Source organism: Palaemon carinicauda, chromosome 22 (genome assembly GCF_036898095.1).
Source record: "Palaemon carinicauda isolate YSFRI2023 chromosome 22, ASM3689809v2, whole genome shotgun sequence".
Lineage (NCBI taxonomy): Eukaryota > Metazoa > Arthropoda > Malacostraca > Decapoda > Palaemonidae > Palaemon > Palaemon carinicauda.
Genome location: NC_090746.1, coordinates 112624652 through 112644845, shown reverse-complemented (window position 1 = coordinate 112644845; position 20194 = coordinate 112624652). Strand labels below are relative to the sequence as shown.

Below are 20194 nucleotides of genomic sequence, written 5' to 3'. Positions count from 1 at the left end.
GTTTCTTCTAGTGTTTTATCCTACTTTGGACGTCGGTTAAGATTATGCGGACTGTTTATTGTAATATAACTATTTTTATTTAACACGTACACGCGCACACAAGGAAGTAAATAAACTGTAATAAAGAGCAAATGTCTGGCTACACACACACACACACACATATATATATATATATATATATATATATATATATATATATATATATATATATATATATATATATATATATATATTTCCAATCACACTGGCATTGTCGGCTGTATAACTACTCGGTCTCTCCCTGTCCCTCCGGTAGGGTTGAGAGTTAGTAGTCATACCCTGGTAAGAGGGGCGTGTCTGCATATCTAGACATTTCCCCGTGAGTTTTGATGGGTCGTGTACTGTAGTGTGTGTGTATGTGTGTATATATATATATATATATATATATATATATATATATATATATATATATATATACATATATATATATATATATATATATATATATATATATATATATATATATATATATATATATATATATATATATATATATATTTGTGTGTGTAAAAACATTTATATAATTTTGCTGTCACCATAGATTGTATTGAGTGACTGTTGTTTCCTGTCTATAGCTTCACAGATCTCTTTCAACAACCGGGAGAAGTGTAGAGGCAATCTGAATGAGAAACCTTATTATAGGTTATAACTGTTACAGTTTACCATTGCAAAGCTCACTTAAAATATTTTTAGGAGGTAGTTAATACAATGTTTTTCTGTTATATTTGATCCAGTATCTTTTTTATGTTTCTCATAGTTCTCATTATCGATGGTATTATTATTATTATTATTATTATTATTATTATTATTATTATTATTATTATTATTTTATTTATAGCATTGTTATTATTATTATTATTATTTATAGCATTATTATTATTATTATTATTATTATTATTTTTACTAGCTAAGCTACAACCCTAGTTGGAAAAGCATGATGCTATAAGCCCAAGAGCTTCAACAGGGAAAAATAGCCCAGTGAGGAAAGGACAGAAGTAAATAATTAAACTGTAAGAAAAGTAATATCAGTCAAAATGGAACATTTGAAGATAGTTAACAACATTAATAGTAATAGTTTAATTACGTGTTTAGATGTTGTCATGCTTTTTTACCAATTTCGCTTTCGGACATATTTAATTGACCAGTCAAATGAGCCTTATGACATAGATGACCCGTGTTTACATAGGAAGTCAGTTTGTTACCCGAGAAATGTACTGATAATATACAGAGTAAAAGTTGTTAGATCCCTATTGAGAATACTTTTATCGCGATCAATTAAATTGTGAGTATTCAGATCCGTTTAAAACAGGCTGTTACGAAACTGATGTGTTATGTAGAAGACTATGACGCTGTTAGTTTTTAATGTATTCTCGAACATATTGGGTCATTTAGAAAGTCATGAAGAGCTGTTTATGCTACAGAGCGACACGCGCACAAATTCATATACATTTTTAATTACACCCCCCCCCCCACACACACACACACACACACACATATATATATATATATATATATATATATATATATATATATATATATATATATATATATATATATATATATATATATATATATATATAGTTTGTGAGTGTGTGTGTGTGTGATTGATGAATGAAGATTGGTAAAAATTTTGGAATAACTATGCAAGTAATTCTGAGAGAACGTTGTTCTGAAAGAAAGTATATGCAATATCAGAGGTTATTGAGCAAATGCATCTTTAATATAGAGTTATATGGTTCATCGATATAAGAATTTTGAAGAATATTAGAAAGCGAGACAGATCTACATAGGGGATGGGATTTCATGGAAATTTGAGGTTAATTAAAAGGACGTGAAGGTTTTAAGGAGGGTAGTATGAGAAGGCTCCAATCGTTTTAGAAGCTGTGAAGTGGCAGTGAAAGTGTGATGTTCAGGATAGTTAAGGTATCTTTTGGTGAGGTAGATATTCCAAAGGTATTATCAGGACAAATAAATGATCTTTTGCACAAGAGTATGGTGCTGGATGTAACTATATTTCTGAATAAAGGACTAAATCTGTATGTCGGACCTAGTAAAAACTATCAAAATTATCTATAGATAAATAAAGGTGAAAGTGATAAGGATGTATACATATTTGTTGAGTTGTGAAGGTTAGAATACGTAGAGAGGAGAATGAACGGTTCAAGTGGCCTGTGGCAGTTCAACAGGTCTGCTACATCTTCAGACAGCATCTCTCCATTTCACCTTCTTTCTTCCAAATTTATTCATGTTTTTTAACCCCCTCCAGAATTACACTTAATTTCTAACAGTAATGCTTCGTCTCCTCCCTTCATTGCTTCATTTACTCTCACTCCCTTCTTGTACTCCCATACTTCTTTTCTTTCTACCATATCAAACTGCCTATATTTCTTCACACGATTGTTAGTCACAAAATTGCATCTCCAATATTAATGTTTCCGTTGCTTCTTTCGGAGGATTTCTTGACTATCATTCAATTTACATATTCTTTAATGAATAACAACTACTATTGTGCAACAGTGCCGTTAACCCCATCCCATTTTCCAACGATTGTCAATTGCATTTATGGACACATTTTGATAAATTTTCCTTCTGATTAAAATAGCTTTATATATCCATATATATATATATATATATATATATATATATATATATATATATATATATATATATATATATATGTGTGTGTGTGTGTGTGTGTGTGTGTGTGTAAGAGAAAGAGAAAAGATTTTATTAATATTAAACCTACCTGGTCCCCATCCATAAAGACGATTGGATTGACTGCCATTGTCTTTTGTGATCACTGGTACAGTTGAAACAAATTCGCCCTGCAACGGCAGGTGGACGATCTAAACCAGCAGTAATAGCCCTGCCAAGCTAGGAAAGTATTGCCACTTAGTTACAACACGTTTGAGTTCCTAAAACTTCAGTTATCTTCGAATGAATGTTCTAACACATGCAATGCATTGTTTATATATTTTTTTTCAGATATTTATAGTTTTTATGCGAACGTTTTTTGGATGTACCATAAACCAATATATTTCGGATTAGCCGAGACACCAAAAAGAACACCACATGTTGCGCCCTCTTAACTGCTCCTTGGAATGAGACTTCTCGGCTGCCGGAGGTCCCTTCTGGCACTGTCGGATGTACGATAAAAGCCATTTTTTACATTCCTGATTAACAATCGATGCATTGATCTGCGAGTTGACCATTCAGGAGAGCACATGTCATCCCAGATAATATCTGCCAAATTGCAACGAGAATTTCACTTCCTTATTGAAATATTTTAAAGATAAACGTATGGTCATGAAGGACATGATTTGATGTAATGATATGTGACACTACGTACCTTCATGAATAATAGAATTATTATGAGCTTTTCTAAGGGATGGAGACCTCCCCCCTGCTACATATCGATCTATTCCTTATGATGAGAATTCCAGAGTGTGTAAAGGCGTGCATTTCAATAGATTCTTTGTTACCAAAGGAATGATGTAATTTTGTATTGGTTGTGTATCAAAGCGCATTCTATTGCTTATGTAATATCTAATGGGAGTGCTTTGTAGATTCAGTACTTTAATGTGGCTGGACCTTTTACGTATGTAACCTGTCCTGAAATAAAAAAATAGATAAATGCAGTTGATTCTGTCACGATTATTTAATAGTCATCAATCATATCTATATTACCAAAATGATTTTAGGCTATTACTGTCACAAAGTCAAGTAACGCTAGGTTCCTGTGATTTTGAAAAATACTGTATGCGTTTTCTCAGTTTGCCCGATTTTTAACTTGGTAAATTAATCATCTTGTGATTTTTTTTTATTTAGCATTATTTAGAAAAAAAAAACAACTAAAGAACAATATGTTATGACCTTATTTTCAACACTAAAAAAATCCTTAAAACCCAACTCTTTTAGTGAATTTACTTATTCTATTTTTTTTTTTTTATGAAAAATATATTTTAATTCAACGCAGATTCATTCAGTCTTCCCTTCTCGAATTATTTGATATCGTTATGTGAAGGATTTCATATTGGTTGGATACCCAGATATTATATACTTTAGAAAAGGTAGAAAATGACAATGTCAAAATTTTTGATTTTCATAAGCCAAGAAATTTAAATTTTGCGTAAACAGAAACCATCATGATAACTGATATCTACATGTATATTGTTTTAGCCCATTCTATATTTATCAAATTTAATTTTTTCTCCATGTATTTGAGGGCTCTTGAATACACTAAGATGGTCTTACTTAACGAGAAGAAATTGTTTATAATCTATGCTACCTTAAAGTTTTTTTTTTCTTAGAAAATGTCGGAATAAAGGCAACAAAAGCCTCGTTTTAATGTCCAGCTAGAGAAAAAAAAGTCGCAGGATTACATGCTCTATCTTTTCATAAATATTATTCAAACATTTTCCCATTTACAAAGGCGAAAACGACGTATAAAGGTTGTGTTTAAATATGAAAATAACCATAGAAATAGTGATATACTATTTCTTGTGTCCAAAATGTAATTAATCATATTTGGGCCAAACATCTTGAGACATTATGTAGGCTTATAACAACCAGATAGTGTGAAACTGTAGTCAAATAGGTGTACGAATAATGCCCTGGCTATCCATGGGCTCAACTCCGGTAAACAATGCACATAAGAGTTAAATATTAAAGTTAGCTCTGGTTTATTTTCCACTGATCATTTTTATCGGGTTTTCTTAAAGCCAACTTAACCGTGGACATTAAAATGGAGATGATGGAACACGTGTTGTGCATATTAGACAATGTATGTGTAGGGATATATATATATATATATATATATATATATATATATATATATATATATATATATATATATATATATATATATATTGTATGTATGTGTGTGTGTGTATATATATATATATATATATATATATATATATATATATATATATATATATATATATATATATATGTCATCATCATCATGAGCCATTAGTAGTCCACTGCAGGACAAAGGCCTCAGACATGTCCTTGCACTAGCGTGTGTGTGGTCTTTGTGTCTTTCTATGTCAGTCCACACCTGATAAATTTCTTTATTCGTCAATCCGTCGTTTTTTCTTCCTTTCCCTGCATCTTTTGCAATCTCTAGGGGCCATCTGTTATCTGCTATTCTCATTATATGTCCATCTCTTTTTTTTCCTCCCATATGTTAGGATATCTATGGTAATTTAATTTGCTGTCATATGCATGTTTGCTCCTTTTCTGTCTGTTGGTGTTATTTAATCTTATTCTTTCCATAGCTCTTTGAGTTATAACTAGCTTATATTCTAAGGCTTTATCATGGATCCAAGTTTCTGATGCTTAGGTTAAAACCAGTAAGACCATCTGATTAAATACTTTAATTTTTAGCAAAAGTGGCATTTTAATTTTCATAATCTCATTTTGTTTACCAAAAGCTCTCCATCCCATGCTTATCCTTCTTTTCATTTCGGTTGCGTGTCCGACTTAATGTTTGTCCTTTGTATGTACTGTATATTCATTAACAATCACTTAAAGGTTCAATCATAATTCATATGTTGTCTCTACATTTTCATTGAACATTGTCTTAGTTTTACTCATATTCATTTTGTCCGGCATTTCTGCTTACTCTATTCAAATATTCCATCATCTATTGAAATTTCTCCCATGATTCACTAAATACAACTATGTTATCTGCAAATTTTGAGTTGTTAAGGTATTTCCTATTAATATAAATTCCTACATTTTTTAAAAACTACTACTAGGTATACTGTTAATAATTTAGGGGAGATGGGGTCTCCCTCTCTAAATCATTTCTCAATTGGAATTTTCTCACTATATATTGTTTTAGGATTGCTGTACTTCCTATACAGATATCTTCGAGGGTTAACATAAGGTTTGTCTATTCTTCAGTCTTTGAAGGGCTTTCATTACTGCTGACGTTTTGACAGAATCAAAAGCTTTCTCATAGTCTATAAATACCATGCATAGTGGTTTGTCATACTCTTGATTTTTTCATTTGCTGGTTAATTACATGGGTAGGGTCAGTTGTTGAATACCCACTTTGAAAGCCTGCCTGCTCTCTTGGTTGAATAAAGACTAGCTGTCTTTCTATTCTGCTTAATATGATCTTCGTAAATATTTTGTATATTACTGAGAGTAAACTTATTGGACAGTAATTTTTCATGTCTTTTACCTCCCCCCTTTTTTGGAATTAGTATGATAAAATTTTTCTAATGTATAGGTATAGACTATTTTTGCAGACATTTTGTGTAAAGTTCAGCAAGTTTTACTATGAAATCTCCTCCTCCTATTATTAAATCAGTTGTTAGGCCAGCTTCTCCTGCCGCTTTGCCTCTTTTCAAGCCTTTTAATGTTTTCTTTACTTCTACAGTTATGTTTGGTACCAGTTCAGGTGTTTCATTATTTATATTGGCAAAGTTGATTCTTATTTGTTCCTACATCAACAAAGTTTACGTTATTTATATGGATATTCTTTCGGCGAAGCTGGAAAGTAGCCATTAGACTTTAAATGTGAGGTGGCAACCCTACCTAACCACCGTAGTGGGTTGGTAGTGGGTGGCTGGGGGTGATTCAACCACCTATATCTACTCACAGCTCGGTGAGCTACGTCACTTTTTTCTTTTGACTGGTAGAGAGCGGACATCTCCTTTCTCTCCTTTTCAAGGCTTAGCCATACAGACTGATTGCTTTACGCTCATCCTTTTTCTTTTGCTGGTATAACTTTGATCTCTCTCTGACGCTCCCACGTGTGGCTCTCCTGGTCGCGAGGGTCGACCTTGCGGTACCTCTGTGTTGTCAGTTGATACTGACCCGCACTCTCTGTACCTGACTTGTAGTAGGTGCGTAGCTGCGAACGGGTTGACGAGTATCGGGAGTGGCCTGCCTTTAAGTGGGAGAAATCTGGGCATCGCAGGAAGAAGAAGGCCAAGTGAGATCTTTCTCCCCCAAGGTCCTCCTCCGGCATGAAAAGACCTCAGGCTTCTGTACGCACTCCTGGATCTCTCCGAAGCTCTCCTTGCTTACCTTTCTCCGGGGGCCTGTGGAGAAGGAGTGCAGACTGCTTAACTTCTTGGCAACCTCGGGGTACAGGGGCTTCCAATATAGGAGCCCCTTCACTTCCAGCCACTGGGTAGCCATTTTCTCTTGCTGATGTGTTGCAGGCTTGGCTGTCTAAGGGGGTTTCTACTCCCCCTTCAAAGGAAGTGCTGCTGCAACTCCTTAGGCGTGGGGCACGGAGAGACCCTTTGCCAGTGGCTTCAACATCCTACACACTGGACAGCTGCAAAGTCCATCTCTCACCCTCTCCTGCCCATTCCACAAGTGGATGAGGTCAACGTTCTCGCTCTCCTCTTTAACGGCCTCCTGCTGAAGATGAGTCATCTCGCCATCCTGGGACTACGTCATCACCTAACCAACAGCCTCTGGTGTTTCTTCTCACAGAAAAGGTTCCAGCTTGTATGTGCACCTCTTTCCTGCTACTGATGTTAGTAGAGATGATCTTCTGATGGCCAGCACTCCACCTGCTCGCCGATCGCCTGGAGCTTTTCTTCCTTCTGGATGATCTCCCTCTGGACATTGTTTGCGACAATCCAAGGATCATCTCAAAGAGTACTCGCACCCTAGAGACCACAGGTCCTCGTGGTCTCTGCACGTTTCTTCCTGAAGGCATTCCTAATCTAGAGCTAATCGCTAATGCTAAGCCATCTAGGAGGCTTCCATCTCCTCCTCCAGCGAGTGTTAGTGGCCCTACAGAGCCACAGAAGCCCCCGAGGCTCCCTCCTCCTGGCTCACCGTTGATCGTTTGGAAACGGTTTCTTCGGCGTGTGAATCATGTCCTTTAACACATGAATCACGCCCTTTGACGTGTGAATCTCCTGATATCACGCTTGAATCTGCCGATCCCATACTTATTTTACTCATTGAGGTCTCGATTTCACGAGTGAGCGCAGACCCAAGGCCTCCGCAGCTGTAACTTCTAGTGGCAGGCCGATATCCTTCTCTGAAGGGTTTAAAGAACCTCCGAATAAGAAAGTGGGTGTTTCAAATTCACCTGATCGTCCTCTACGTATTACCAAAGAGGAACTCCTCATGCCGAAGAGACTGTCTCCTGGAGTTTTTCAGGCTCTAGGTATCCCGAAGGAGACCTCAGACTTGGTGAAGGTCGGCGAACTTTCTTCATGGTATGACACTCTTGTTTACCCTCCAGAAGTCCTTGCTTGGCTTGGGTCTTCCAGCCCTCCACAGCCACGGCAGCCTTAGCCAGACTACTCCATGAATTCCGCTATACAGGGTGGTTGGTATCTGTGGCATCTTTCACTGATGGCCCTTCTGACCCCAGGAGGAAGTCTGCCCAAGCAGTACTGTTTCTTTGGTACACTGTTCTTCTCCACATTAGACCCAGTACCGAAGAAAGAGTTCGTTCTGACTCGTCACAAGTCTCAGGACAACTCCCTCTGACGACGATTCGCCCAGGAGACAGGCTTATCACTAGGCAAAAGAGGAGGATGAAGCGTGGTACTCCACCTCACACTAATTTTATCCAACTTCGTTTGAGCAGGGATCCTGGCTCGCCTCAGGAGATTACCATTAGACTTCCAGCCTCAACCTATTGAATTGTTCCTTCGGACCAACGTCCGGTTTCCAAACCACCTGTGGAAGAACAATCCTTTGTTCCCAAGTCTCATGATCCGAAGGAACTACAGGCTCTTCCCAAACCTTCCTTCCTGGAAGAGACACTTTCCTCCCCGGAAAGAGTTGAAGGAGTCTAAAACGGTTCCCAAGAACACGAGAGCGAGGGAAATTCTGAGGTCGGAGTTAGGAGATCCCCTTAGCCTGGTCCCTCTCATGACCCACATGACATCTTCGACCTACCCCAGGCTCCTATGGATGAGAGCTTGGAGGTAGACGAGTTTAATGACACGGAAGAGGAATATCTCCCGAGGGTAGCAAGGCCAAAGTTCCATTCCGAGGTTGAAAGTAAGGAGTTTGAATATGCCTTCTGGTAAGTCCTAGCCTGGCACCACTCCCCAGGAAGGCAAGGACATGGTCCAAGACCAACTGTTTGTGACAAAGAGACCCCCTAAGACCAGTACAGTTTTGCCCTGGTCGAAGAGATTGACAGCAATCAGAAGGAAGGCTAACTCCCAGATAGCAGGTGCTTCCAGTTCTCTGAGAGGAGGTTCTTCTTCTGGGGTTCTCCCACTTCCTTTCATCCTGCTAAGGAAATATTACGAGGTCGAGAATGAGCCCCTTCCTGACTATCGACCCCTCATTAGAATCCCTTACTAGGGGTCTTTCAGTTCAGAGACTTTCTTCGTTGAGAGCCTTCCTTTCGCAATCTGAGCTCCTCAACATAGAGAGAGGTGCAAGTATGCCATGCAGGCTGCTTCGTGGCTCAACCTATGTCTGGCGTCGTTAGGCCACATTGTACGCTTCGAGGACCTATCCAAGGAGTTGACTCTCAAGAGGCTCAGAGTGAGGGAAGATTTAGATCAAAGAGTGGATTTCTCGAAATGGCATCACCGTAGCTTCTCGGAAAATTCCCAAAGCAGATGGAAGAGAGAGGCTGCAAACGTTCCTGACCAGTGCTTTTATGAGACTGATCTCCTGCACCCCAGGGTTTGCGTTTTGGCTGTGAACTTTTTCTGGACTCTGCATTCACAAAATCTTTGGCGGTCCTTTCGCACCATGCGGTTAACCTGTGGGCGAATGCTATCCTAAAGGAAGGGATACCGTAATTGGGAGATTTCACAACCAGGGGCTGTAAGGGGAGGTTACGCGCCATAGGAACTCTACCCTTGAGGGATCCTCTCTTTCTTCGACCCAGAAGAGGTAGAGAGAGTAGCTGACAGGTGAAGAAAATCCTCCAAAGATTCTCTCCGCCACAGGGCCCTGACTTCTTGTTCCTATGGAAGGACTTCTCAACCCCCCCAAGTTCAGCATAGTACTGTACTTCGAATCCCTCGACATCCAGGTCCGGCAAAGGTGTCCAAGTGGCCTTTTCAAGCAAAAGAGCAGAAAGGGAACAAGTCCTGGTAGGGAGAGCAATCCTCTCATCAGTCCACCAGTGGGAGTATGCCTATGATACCTCTGGCGTAAGTGGCAGTTTCACGGGGCGGATCCCTGGACGATCACAGTAATAGATTCATACACGAGAACAAACGTTACCAGTTCAAAGCTCTCTGTTTCGGTCTCGCAACCGCACCCCAGGTTTTTACCAGGGTGGTTGCCCTAGGGTCATCTTTGACCTCACAAGAACGACATTTGTCTTCTAAGATGGGCTCACAAGAACGGCATTTGTCTTTTAAGAGATCTTAACGATTGGCTGATTCTAGCAGACTCGGAGATAACCCTTCTTCATCACCGGGACACGCTTCTCGAGTTTTATCAGAATCTGGTGATCATGATAAATCTCAAGAAGTCATCAGTGCTTTCATCTCGGAGATTGATCTATTTCAGTATAATTATAGACACCAACCTTCAAAAAGTCTATTCATCAGAAGACAGAGTACACAGGCTGAGAGAGGTGGCAAGACACTTCCTCAGACAGAAAAATCTCCCAGCCCAAGAGTGGTTATGCTCCTAGGCCGACCTCCCTGTTTCATCTTGTTCCCAACGGCCACTTCAGGATAAGATCCCTGCAATGGCAGCTAAAGTCCATATAAAACCAGCACACCGGCTCCCCGGACACCTTAGTTCCTATAGGAAGGGACCAAATGACGGATCTGTAATGGCGGGTAGCAGATGAGAACATTCACAGAGGGCTAGATCTTCTCCTCCTTCCTCTGGACTTGATGCTGTACACAGATGCATCAAAAGAAGGATGGCGGCCCCGCTTGCTGCATCACATGGTCTCAGGCCTGTGGTCCAAGTCTGAAAACTACCACCACATAAATCTATTAGAAATGAGAGCAGCCTTTCTAGCTCTATATCAGTTTCATCTGTTGCTGGGGGGTCACTGTTGTTGATGCATGACAACACTATAGTGGTGACTTACATAAACAAACAAAGCGGTACCTTTTTGCAGTCCCTATGCCATCTTACAGTAGAGATTGTACGATGGGCAGAAGAACATTCGGTTACTCTATCAGGTCTCTTCATTCCCGGCAAGAGTAATGTGCTCGCAGACAACTTGGGCAGGGTGGTTCAGATAGAAGGCCCCAAATGGTCTATGAATGCTCCGATAGCCAACAAAGTTCTGACCTTGTGGGGTTCCCCGACTGTGGACCTGTTTGCGATGAACCTAAACTTCAGGCTCCTGTTGTACTTCATCCTAGTCCTGGACCCTCAGGCTGTATGGCAGGATGCATTCCAACAACATTGGGACAATATTGATGTGTACACATTTCCCATGTTCTGTCTGATGAGAAAGATGCTCAACAAGACCAGAGCATCCAACAAATTGATAATGACCCTCATAGCTCTGCTATGGCATGCAGAATGGTTCCCAGACCTTCTGCAACTCATAAGTAGATCTCCCAAGAGAACTACCCCCACGACCAGGTCTACTCAAACAACTACATGTAAACATCTTACACAAAGCTGTCCTGTTTCTTTGGGTTCACGGCTAGTAACTATCCATTGTTTCCTCACTCAGAGAAGCTTTTCACAAGCTGCGAAAAAGATGTTTGAATATATGTGGAAATCCTCAGCCTCTGTATACCTGGCAAAATAGACAGTCTTCTGTGCTTGGTGTCGTGGAAGAGGTAACTCTCCCCTTAATGCCACTATTCCAATAATATTGGAGTTTCTTGTATACCTTTGAGAGGAGAAACTCCTTTCAGTCTCCGTGGGGATAGGCTATCGCTCAGCCTTAAGCCTAGCCTCTAGATTGAATGGAGTAGATCTTTCCTCTTCGTTTGAATGGAGTAATCTTTCCTCTTCGTTTAAACTTTTCTTACTCATATGGAGTTTTGAGATCACTTGCCCCCAGTCAGAGATAAGACCTCCTCTTTGGAACTTGGTTTGTGTTCTGAGATCCTTAAAAGGTCCTTCTTATGAAACTGGAAACATGGAAAGGACCGTAACCTCACTTTAAAGACTGTGTTCCTATTTGCTTTAGCCTCGGCAAAGAGAGTTAGTGAACTTCATGGTCTCGTACGACATTCAAGGGGATGGGGGGAGGTAACACTAAGCTTCGTCACTCATTTTATTGCAGACTCAAAATCCGGGAGTACTCTGTAACCAATGACCAAGATCAATTGTTATTATGCCCAGTGAGGAGTTTGAGATATTATCTTCAACAGACTGCAGCAACTTGGCCCCAACTGTCAGTCCTATTAGTTAGTTTGGGTAGAACCAAGAGGAGAGTCACCAAAAACACCATCTCTTCATGGATTTGCAAAGTTATAGACTATGCTCTGAATCCAAACCCCTCCTCCAGCTCAAAGACCTAGAGCTCATGGTGTTAGGGGCATCAGTATGTCCCTGGCATTCAAAAGCAATTTTTTTGTGTTGCAAAAGAAAGGTGGTAGGTTTGTGGTGGACGATGTGGTAATGTCCCTGACTAGTGAATGCCAGACTGGGGTTCGAGTTCCACTTCCTCTAGTGGCAAAGTGTCTTGTGACTTTATAGGATTCCCCGACTGGGCATGTTCGCCACTCACCGGAATATCAAACTTGCCATGTATTGCTCCCCAGTCCCGGACTCAGTAGAGGTGATGGAAGATGCCTTCCAACACCCATAGGATGGATTGGAGTTCTACACCTTTCCTCCATTCTGTCTGATTCGTCAATTGTTAAATAGAATACCACTTTCCAGGGACGCCGGAGTAATGCTAGTAAGCCCAGAATGGCCACAGGCAGAGTGGTATCCAGGCTTGATGGATCTCCTAAAAGTACCAAGAGAACTTCCACAATGGCCAAATCTACTATGCCAACCACGTACAAGAAAGTTCAATGAGGTGATCACTGCCCATCTCTTCATGGCTAGAGATTATCCAGCATCTCTGAAAGAGAGGCTTTCCGGGACCAACTGCAAAATAACAAGCCCAGTGGTCAACTTTGTGGTTGGTGTCGTTGGGGGAATATTGCTCCACTCAAGGTCACTATTCCCCTGAATGTCAGTATTCTTAGTGTTCACCTGAATCTTTTACTCAAACTTGCCCATTGTCACCAACCCCCAAGGAATTCCTGGCTGCAGTTAGTGTTTGGGATCACTGGCGGACCGACTCATATAGCGGCCGGCCACTGAACTACTGCCTGGTAGTTTACACCTCAAAGATGATTTGAACTGCTCTGTTCCAGGTTTTGGTATATTTTTAATCCTATAGTACCTGTAAAGGACTCAAGGGTGTCATTAATCACTAAATTCTCATAACTTTACCTATTGAAAGTTTTACGGGTAAGTTGATAAGACTGAGCTACCAAACATCCAATATGAACATCAGTGAGTATAGATATAACATTATTAAAATTTCACTTTTTATTCATTAAAGCCTCTTACTTTTTAGTAATTTCTTATACCTAAGAGTAAATTTCTTTTAATCTGTGGTAAACGGGAGCATCTTTTCATTTATTACAATGGCATAAGTTATAGAGTACAGTAGTACTGTATTGCAGTTTTGGAGCTCTATTATGAACTAGAGTAATTCTTTGTTTCAAAACTTATTAGCTCCCGATAATATGACAGATTTTTTTTCAAATTTAAATGTATATTCTTAATTTTGTTATTGTTCCAATGATCGTGATACAATAATAATCCCTTTGAACACAAATAATGTACCATATTACTTTCTAAAACCTTATATTAAAAGTATTAGTGTAGATAAAAATGCAGTGTGTGAGTTCTTTGCTACACCTGATCTTGATAAATATAACTCCTTTGCTGTCTTATACAGTATCAGCTTAGTGGGGAGGGCTTGGGAGGAACCTGTTAGGGGGTTGAGAAGAAAAAGGAGGCAGGTAATTTGATGGCAAGATAAGGTGAAGGATGATATGTACAGAAAAGGTTTTGTGGAAGAGGATGCCTTTGAATGGAGACAACCAATCCCATAATATAGGGATAACAGTGGGTAGGATAGTAGATAAGCTTGCAATATTCCTTCTGTTTTATAGCATTAAATTTCTTTATATTGGGAAAAAACATTTTATACAATATGAAAGAATAGTTTGGGACTAATGAAACCAATAATAAATTCACAGAATTATACAATCAACTTTTATAGTTTACAGTATATCATATACTGCAATTACATCTGTTCATAACAAAAATACAAATACGAATATCTGTATTTCTTTGAAAGTTTGCCTAAATGTGGCAGATGAAAACAGCATACAATTTACCGGTCATAACTGACTTCATTGAATAATTGAAAAAAAAAATATGAAGGTTTCTTTCAACGGAACAAACCCATCCCAATGCCCCTTTCCATTTTATATATTTGCCTAGTTTTACATAAAACAAGTGCTTTACTGTCAAAATCTGTCAAAATCCTTATGGTAGAAAAAAAAATCTTCCTTGATCAATACATGATATATCCAAAGATAACCAATACTACTTAGATACTTTTGAACAAGATTGCTGCTTTTAGCATCAAAGAGTCAAGTTTTCATGTAACTTAGAGTTTGGCATTCATCACACAATTGTTCAAACAGTCTTAAAAGTTTCTTATGAGCAGAAGAAATGGAGGATATTCTCATCAAATCTCAAAATCTCAATGTCATGACAATAATTAAATGAATTTTTATTAGCAAAACTGGTCAACAAATAATATTCATGTTGTACTCTTTATGGATAAATAAATAATGTATTTTTTTTTTCTAATACATCTGAAAGATTGTTGGACAAAAGTTGACCTGTTAGCAATGTTTGGAGAACAGCTTTTCATCAATAGATAAATACAACACTTGAAAAGAATACATCATAGAATTTTGATTGCATCGTAACATGATTAGTGCTTATAATATAGTTTAAATCCTCTTTCCTACATGTACTGTACAGTACATGTATTAACACTTACTACCTTCCCTCATAGTTTCAGAATGTGTGTATTACAACAACAGGCAAACTTAGCACTAAAGCTTTTCTAGCAGGATAGGCCAACTTACTCCTTAAGTATGAAAAATATATTGCATTCAGTCTATGTGTATATTCACAAAAAAAAAAATTATGCTAACTTGAAACTAATCCCAATACCTCATACACGTGCAATATGAGCAAAGTCTGCTTTAAAAATGTTCAGTTTAGCATCTGAGTATTCTCAAAATCCCAGAGCCAACTACCAAGTAGACCATTCATTCAAAAATAATCTGAAAACAACAATAGGATAAGTAACAACTACGTTTCTAAGACGACTGATTAAAATGTTCAAGTCTTCGCCTCCTAATTTCTTGAGGATCATCTGGATCAGCATTATCTGGAGTAGTGGTATCTGCAGCAGTTGTTGCACTTGTCCATGATGATGATACATCATCAATGGCTGCTGCCTCATTGCCAGATGATGATGTAGACGTCACATCACCTCTGAAACAACACAAAAAGCTATATATAGTACCGTACCTATTTATCAGACATTGAATGCCTTAACTACTTTATACGGATATAACTAATATAACTAAATTTCTCTAGCTAACAGATGAACTACCAATCTTCATAAGATGAGTCACTTAGTTGGTTCAGGCAAAAGTAATGAACTATACAGTAGGGTAGTAATTTTCTTTGTAATAAAAGTATAGTTGAATATTATGAGTTCCTTTGTAAATTTTTAACATATACATTTCCTTCTTTCATATCTTTTACCGTAATATTAATGCTGTATTGTAAGAAATTGGACAGTAAGGCTTTTAAAGGTTAACTCTTATTTAACCAGTCGGCCTAAATTAACTTTTTGGCCACTAAATATTACAGGATTGTTGCAGAATATTGGAGTGAAAGATAAATCACAAATTTCAAGTAATTTGTATTTTTCCTAACAGTACTTACCTCGAACTACTTTCTTAGAAGTATCTGGGATCTCCTCCCAACCGACCAGAATTTTGTGTAGTTTCCCCTATCTCCGTTTTCTATAGTGGGTACCTCTGGCAGAGGAATACGCGCCATGAGGCGACCCGGGGTCAGAGAGCGTGCTCGCCCAGGTCTCGACCTCCAGTAAGTTTATGATAGATAAGGTTCCAAAAGTCCTGTAAGGCACTCGGGGCAGGATGGACTGATTCTCGGGGACGGAGAGGTTATGAGATGACTGGAATCCCACTAACGTGCAGGCCCACCAGTCCAACCACGAAGACACATAAACCAGGTCTAGGGCCATATCCTCCATCATGGAGGTTTCCCCTGGTGAGAAACACACCGTAGCGGAGGATGCCTTATCTTCAGCCGCTCCTTGGTTCAGGATGGCGATCGCTGGCTCGACCATACGGGGACCTCCGCAACGCCCCTCTGGGACATAAAAGTGTTTTTGCGTTTCAAGTCCCCGGAGGTGTTTGGAGGCTCCCTGGCTCCTGGGGGCGTCCTTTTGGCTGGCTATGAACCTATCTATGTGGTCCATACCCAGCTTCACGTCCCTCGCCAGGGGAAGGGCCAGGGAAGGCTTCTGTTGTACTGGGTTGTATACCAGTCTGCTAAGGCCGGAGAGCCAGGCTTGTTCTGCTGAGGGCTTAGGCTCATCCAGCCTATGGTGACGCCTGATGAGGGCCAAGACCTTTCTGTAGGTGGAGACGTCATCCGTGGAGCATTCTCCCCCTTAGACGAGGTCTTCCGCTATCCGATCCTCCACATGGGAAGCCTCGTCGATGCGGGAGGAGGCATCTTCTTCTTGAGCCGAGCCATTGGCAGGGCGACCCGCTGAGACGGGAGTAGCCGTCACGGGTCTACTCCCTCCCGCGGAGCATCGCGGAGCTGCGGGCTTCTCCGTACCAGCTGGCTGGCTTTGGCGGTCAGGGCAGGTCGTCAAGGGACCGGTGGCCGGGACAAAGCTGCCAGGCCGAAGGAGCGACTCTTTCCGCTGGGCGGATGGAGCCGGAGCCTTCGCGGACTTAAACTTGTCTACCGAGACCTGGTGCGACGACCTCCGACGATGATTGGGTCTGCTGGAGGAGCCATGCCGCGAGGGTGACGAAGGGGCTCTAGGGAGCCAGCCAGAGGTGCTCGGGGCAGCGGTAGTTTTGAGGAGATGACTCCAGGGGATCGTGACTTGCACCCATTCACCTTTCGACGAACGGCTCCTCTTGTGCTTTTTCCTGGAGGTCCTGGAACATCTCCTGGCGTGGCGTGATCGTGAGTGGGACCTCTCCCGTCTCCTCCTCGAGTCCCTCGAGCCTTCATCCTCCGAGGAGAACGACGACTGGGAGGAAGGAGAGCCCGCTGAGTCATCCGAGGCGTCACGAGTTGTTGCAGGATCTTCGTGCCGGTCCGCTGGCGAAGAAGGCTGTAGAAAGACGGGCAGGAGCATTGACGACGGCGCCGGGGGAGACCGAGGAACCTTCTTGTGGGCGAACCAGGTGTCGAACTCCTCCTCCAGTCTCATGGACGACCTGAAGGGCGTCCTCGGAGGAGCCCAGGCGACGGGATCCGAACTCAGTGATTCTCCTTCCTTCTCGGCGTCTCCCCCGGTCGCTGAAGTACCTGAAATACGCACCCAAGATGTGGGGGAAGAGGCCGTAGCAGGCTTCCCCCACATCGGATCGTCGGAAGAGACGGGCCCTGCGGGCACCAGGACCTTGTCTCCCGAACACACTCCCGCCCCTCCCTCAGGCCCCCACTTGCCTGAACCGACACAATATCCCCACCAACAGGCATCTCAGACTCCTGGGGAAGGGCAATGGGCCGCTTCCCCGCAACGGACTTACCTTGTCCCCTCCTCTGGGTAGGGGAAGGCGGTAGGGAACCCCTCTCTGAAGAGGCATCAGGCGACGCTAGAGGCGAGGAAATGCTAGACTTCTTCGGTGATCTCTTGGTAGCCTTCTTCTTCATGCCGTAGCGCACCCACTGGATCTCGTTCCAAGATTCGCACTCCAGACACGTGGCTGTAGGGGAACAGACACTGCCCCTACATGAGAAACACAAGGTGTGGGGGTCGACCTCCGGCTTTGAGGAAAGGCACCAAAAGATTTACCGGCCATAGGCCCGGGGCAACGGCGGGGATGCTCCATAACGAAACACTAAGCACCAATCGACACAGGGACACAGAGGAAAGAGGTGGATAAGGTTGAGGAATGAACACGAGGGAATCGCGTGGGTACCGCGTGAAGACAAAGGGTCGCACTGGGTGAAGAGAGCGCGGCGAGATGTTAATCACGTTGCGACCAGAAACTTACTGGAGGTCGAGACCTGGGCGAGGACACTTTCTGACCCCGGGTCGCCTCATGGCGCGTATTCCTCCGCCAGAGGTACCCACTATAGAAAACGGAGATAGGGGAAACTACACAAAATTCTGGTCGGTTGGGAGGAGATCTCAGATACTCCTAAGAAAGTAGTTCGAGGTAAGTACTCCGTGTTGGAACAAATGAGATTTATAGTCAAACAATTATACTTGAAAGAGAAGGGTATTTATATGACTGATGTGTTTAAACGGGGTTAGAAAGTTATTTCTAAAATATGTCTTGAGTTACTACCAAGGAATAAGGTGATTTGGCATGAAGCTAATGTAAGTGACTACAAAACACGGACCGCACTCTAAGTGTGAATAAGGTAGACCCAAGAGTTCAGGCTTGCTTGAACTCGCCGCAGCACCTCTGTAGCTGAAATTCATCTGCTATAAGGGATGTCATGAGCAGCATCATAGAAAGGAACTATCCTCTCAGTCACCATTCGCTATTCGTCGGCCATAGATAGAACATCTACTTTCATAATTTAGAGACTTCAGACGACAAGCATTAAGTCATGTACTGGAAATCAGATTTATTCTTGTTTTTAGCAACTGAATGAATATACAGTAAAGCATGATTCAAGTTAAACCACCAGCAGTTGAGTAATTGTACTGATCACCGACTTGATCAGTCTTGTTAGCTTTCACGCATGGCTTTCTATTCACGGTTGGTTCTGTTAATTTTTCCGTTCCAAGTGTTAGCTCAACACTTCCTAATTCATAAATAGATTCAGTTTATGCCTTAACTGTCTCAGCCAGGGATTTTTTTTCTCAATGAGTTAAAATTACAGTTAGTAATGAAATACGTAAGAAGGCTAACTTTGTGGAATCTATAACTACAGTTAGGCTGACATTGGTGGTTGTCTAGCATATCACTTAGTGAATATTATTACATTTATTTGTAACAGCAATTAGTTCACGGGCTTAATGTTAGTTGAATCCCTCATAGTGTGTTTTTTATAGGTAACCTGTTTATTATCATGCTTGAGGGTACACTATTCTGTCTAATTTCTCTATGTTTTGTTGAAGTTTTTATAGTTTATATAGGAAATATTTATTTTAATGTTACTGTTCTTAATATATTTTATTTTTCCTCATTTCCTTTCCTCACCACTATTTTCCCTATTGGGGCCCCTGGGCTTGTAGCAGCATGCTTTTCCAACTAGGGTTGTAGCTTAGCAAGTAATAATAATAACAATAATTAGAGGTGTTAGGCTAGAGGTGGGATTCATCTAGTTATTCAGCTGTATATACAGCAGTTTTATAACCTAGATAACTATAAGCCCAGGCTGAGACAAGAGCAAAGATCCTGGTAAAGACCCGAGGTGCTGTTGAGAAGCCGACGCACAGCACTTTAGGTGATAGAACTCTCTGAAGGGGAACTTCAGGTACTTCCTCAATTCTGGATGGATGGGGACCTGAAAGTACAAGTCTTTCAGGTCTATGTTCAGAAGAAAGTCTCTCTTCCTGATGGTCTGAAGAACGGTGGCTGAGGTATCCATTTTTTAAACCTGTCTGTTAATACAAACAGATCCAAATCGTACAAGTCTACGACGGCTCTCCAGCCCCTGTCGGCTTCTCTACTAAAAAGAGATTGCTAAGGAAGCCTGGGAAGTCATTTACGACTCACTCTATGGGCCTCTTTGTCCAAAATCTTAGACAATTCCTCTTGCACGAAAAGGTCCTTTGCATATACTCTCCTAAAGAATGGTTGGACTGTCAGTCCGAGTTAGTGGTTGTGGGGAGTCCACAAATGGGACTCTCAATACCCTGAATGCAAAACTTCCAAGGTCCAGGGATTGGCTCAGAAGAATTGCCATCTGTGGCAAT

At 41.0% G+C, this 20194-nt stretch overlaps 1 protein-coding gene across 5 annotated transcripts in view; it reads right to left on the bottom strand.

Moving 5' to 3' along the window:
- Positions 1 to 14193: 14193 nt before the first annotated feature.
- Positions 14194 to 20194, bottom strand: part of LOC137616692 (E3 ubiquitin-protein ligase synoviolin B-like) — a 113376-nt gene continuing 107375 nt past the window's right edge. For 4 of the 5 annotated variants that reach the window (XM_068346685.1, XM_068346683.1, XM_068346684.1 and 1 more), the window contains exon 12: positions 14194 to 15525. In XM_068346685.1, coding sequence (XP_068202786.1) covers positions 15348 to 15525 — 178 coding nt within the window. In that variant the 3' untranslated portion in view covers positions 14194 to 15347. The remainder of the gene's footprint in view (positions 15526 to 20194) is intronic. The other variant, XM_068346687.1, reaches the window with a different exon arrangement.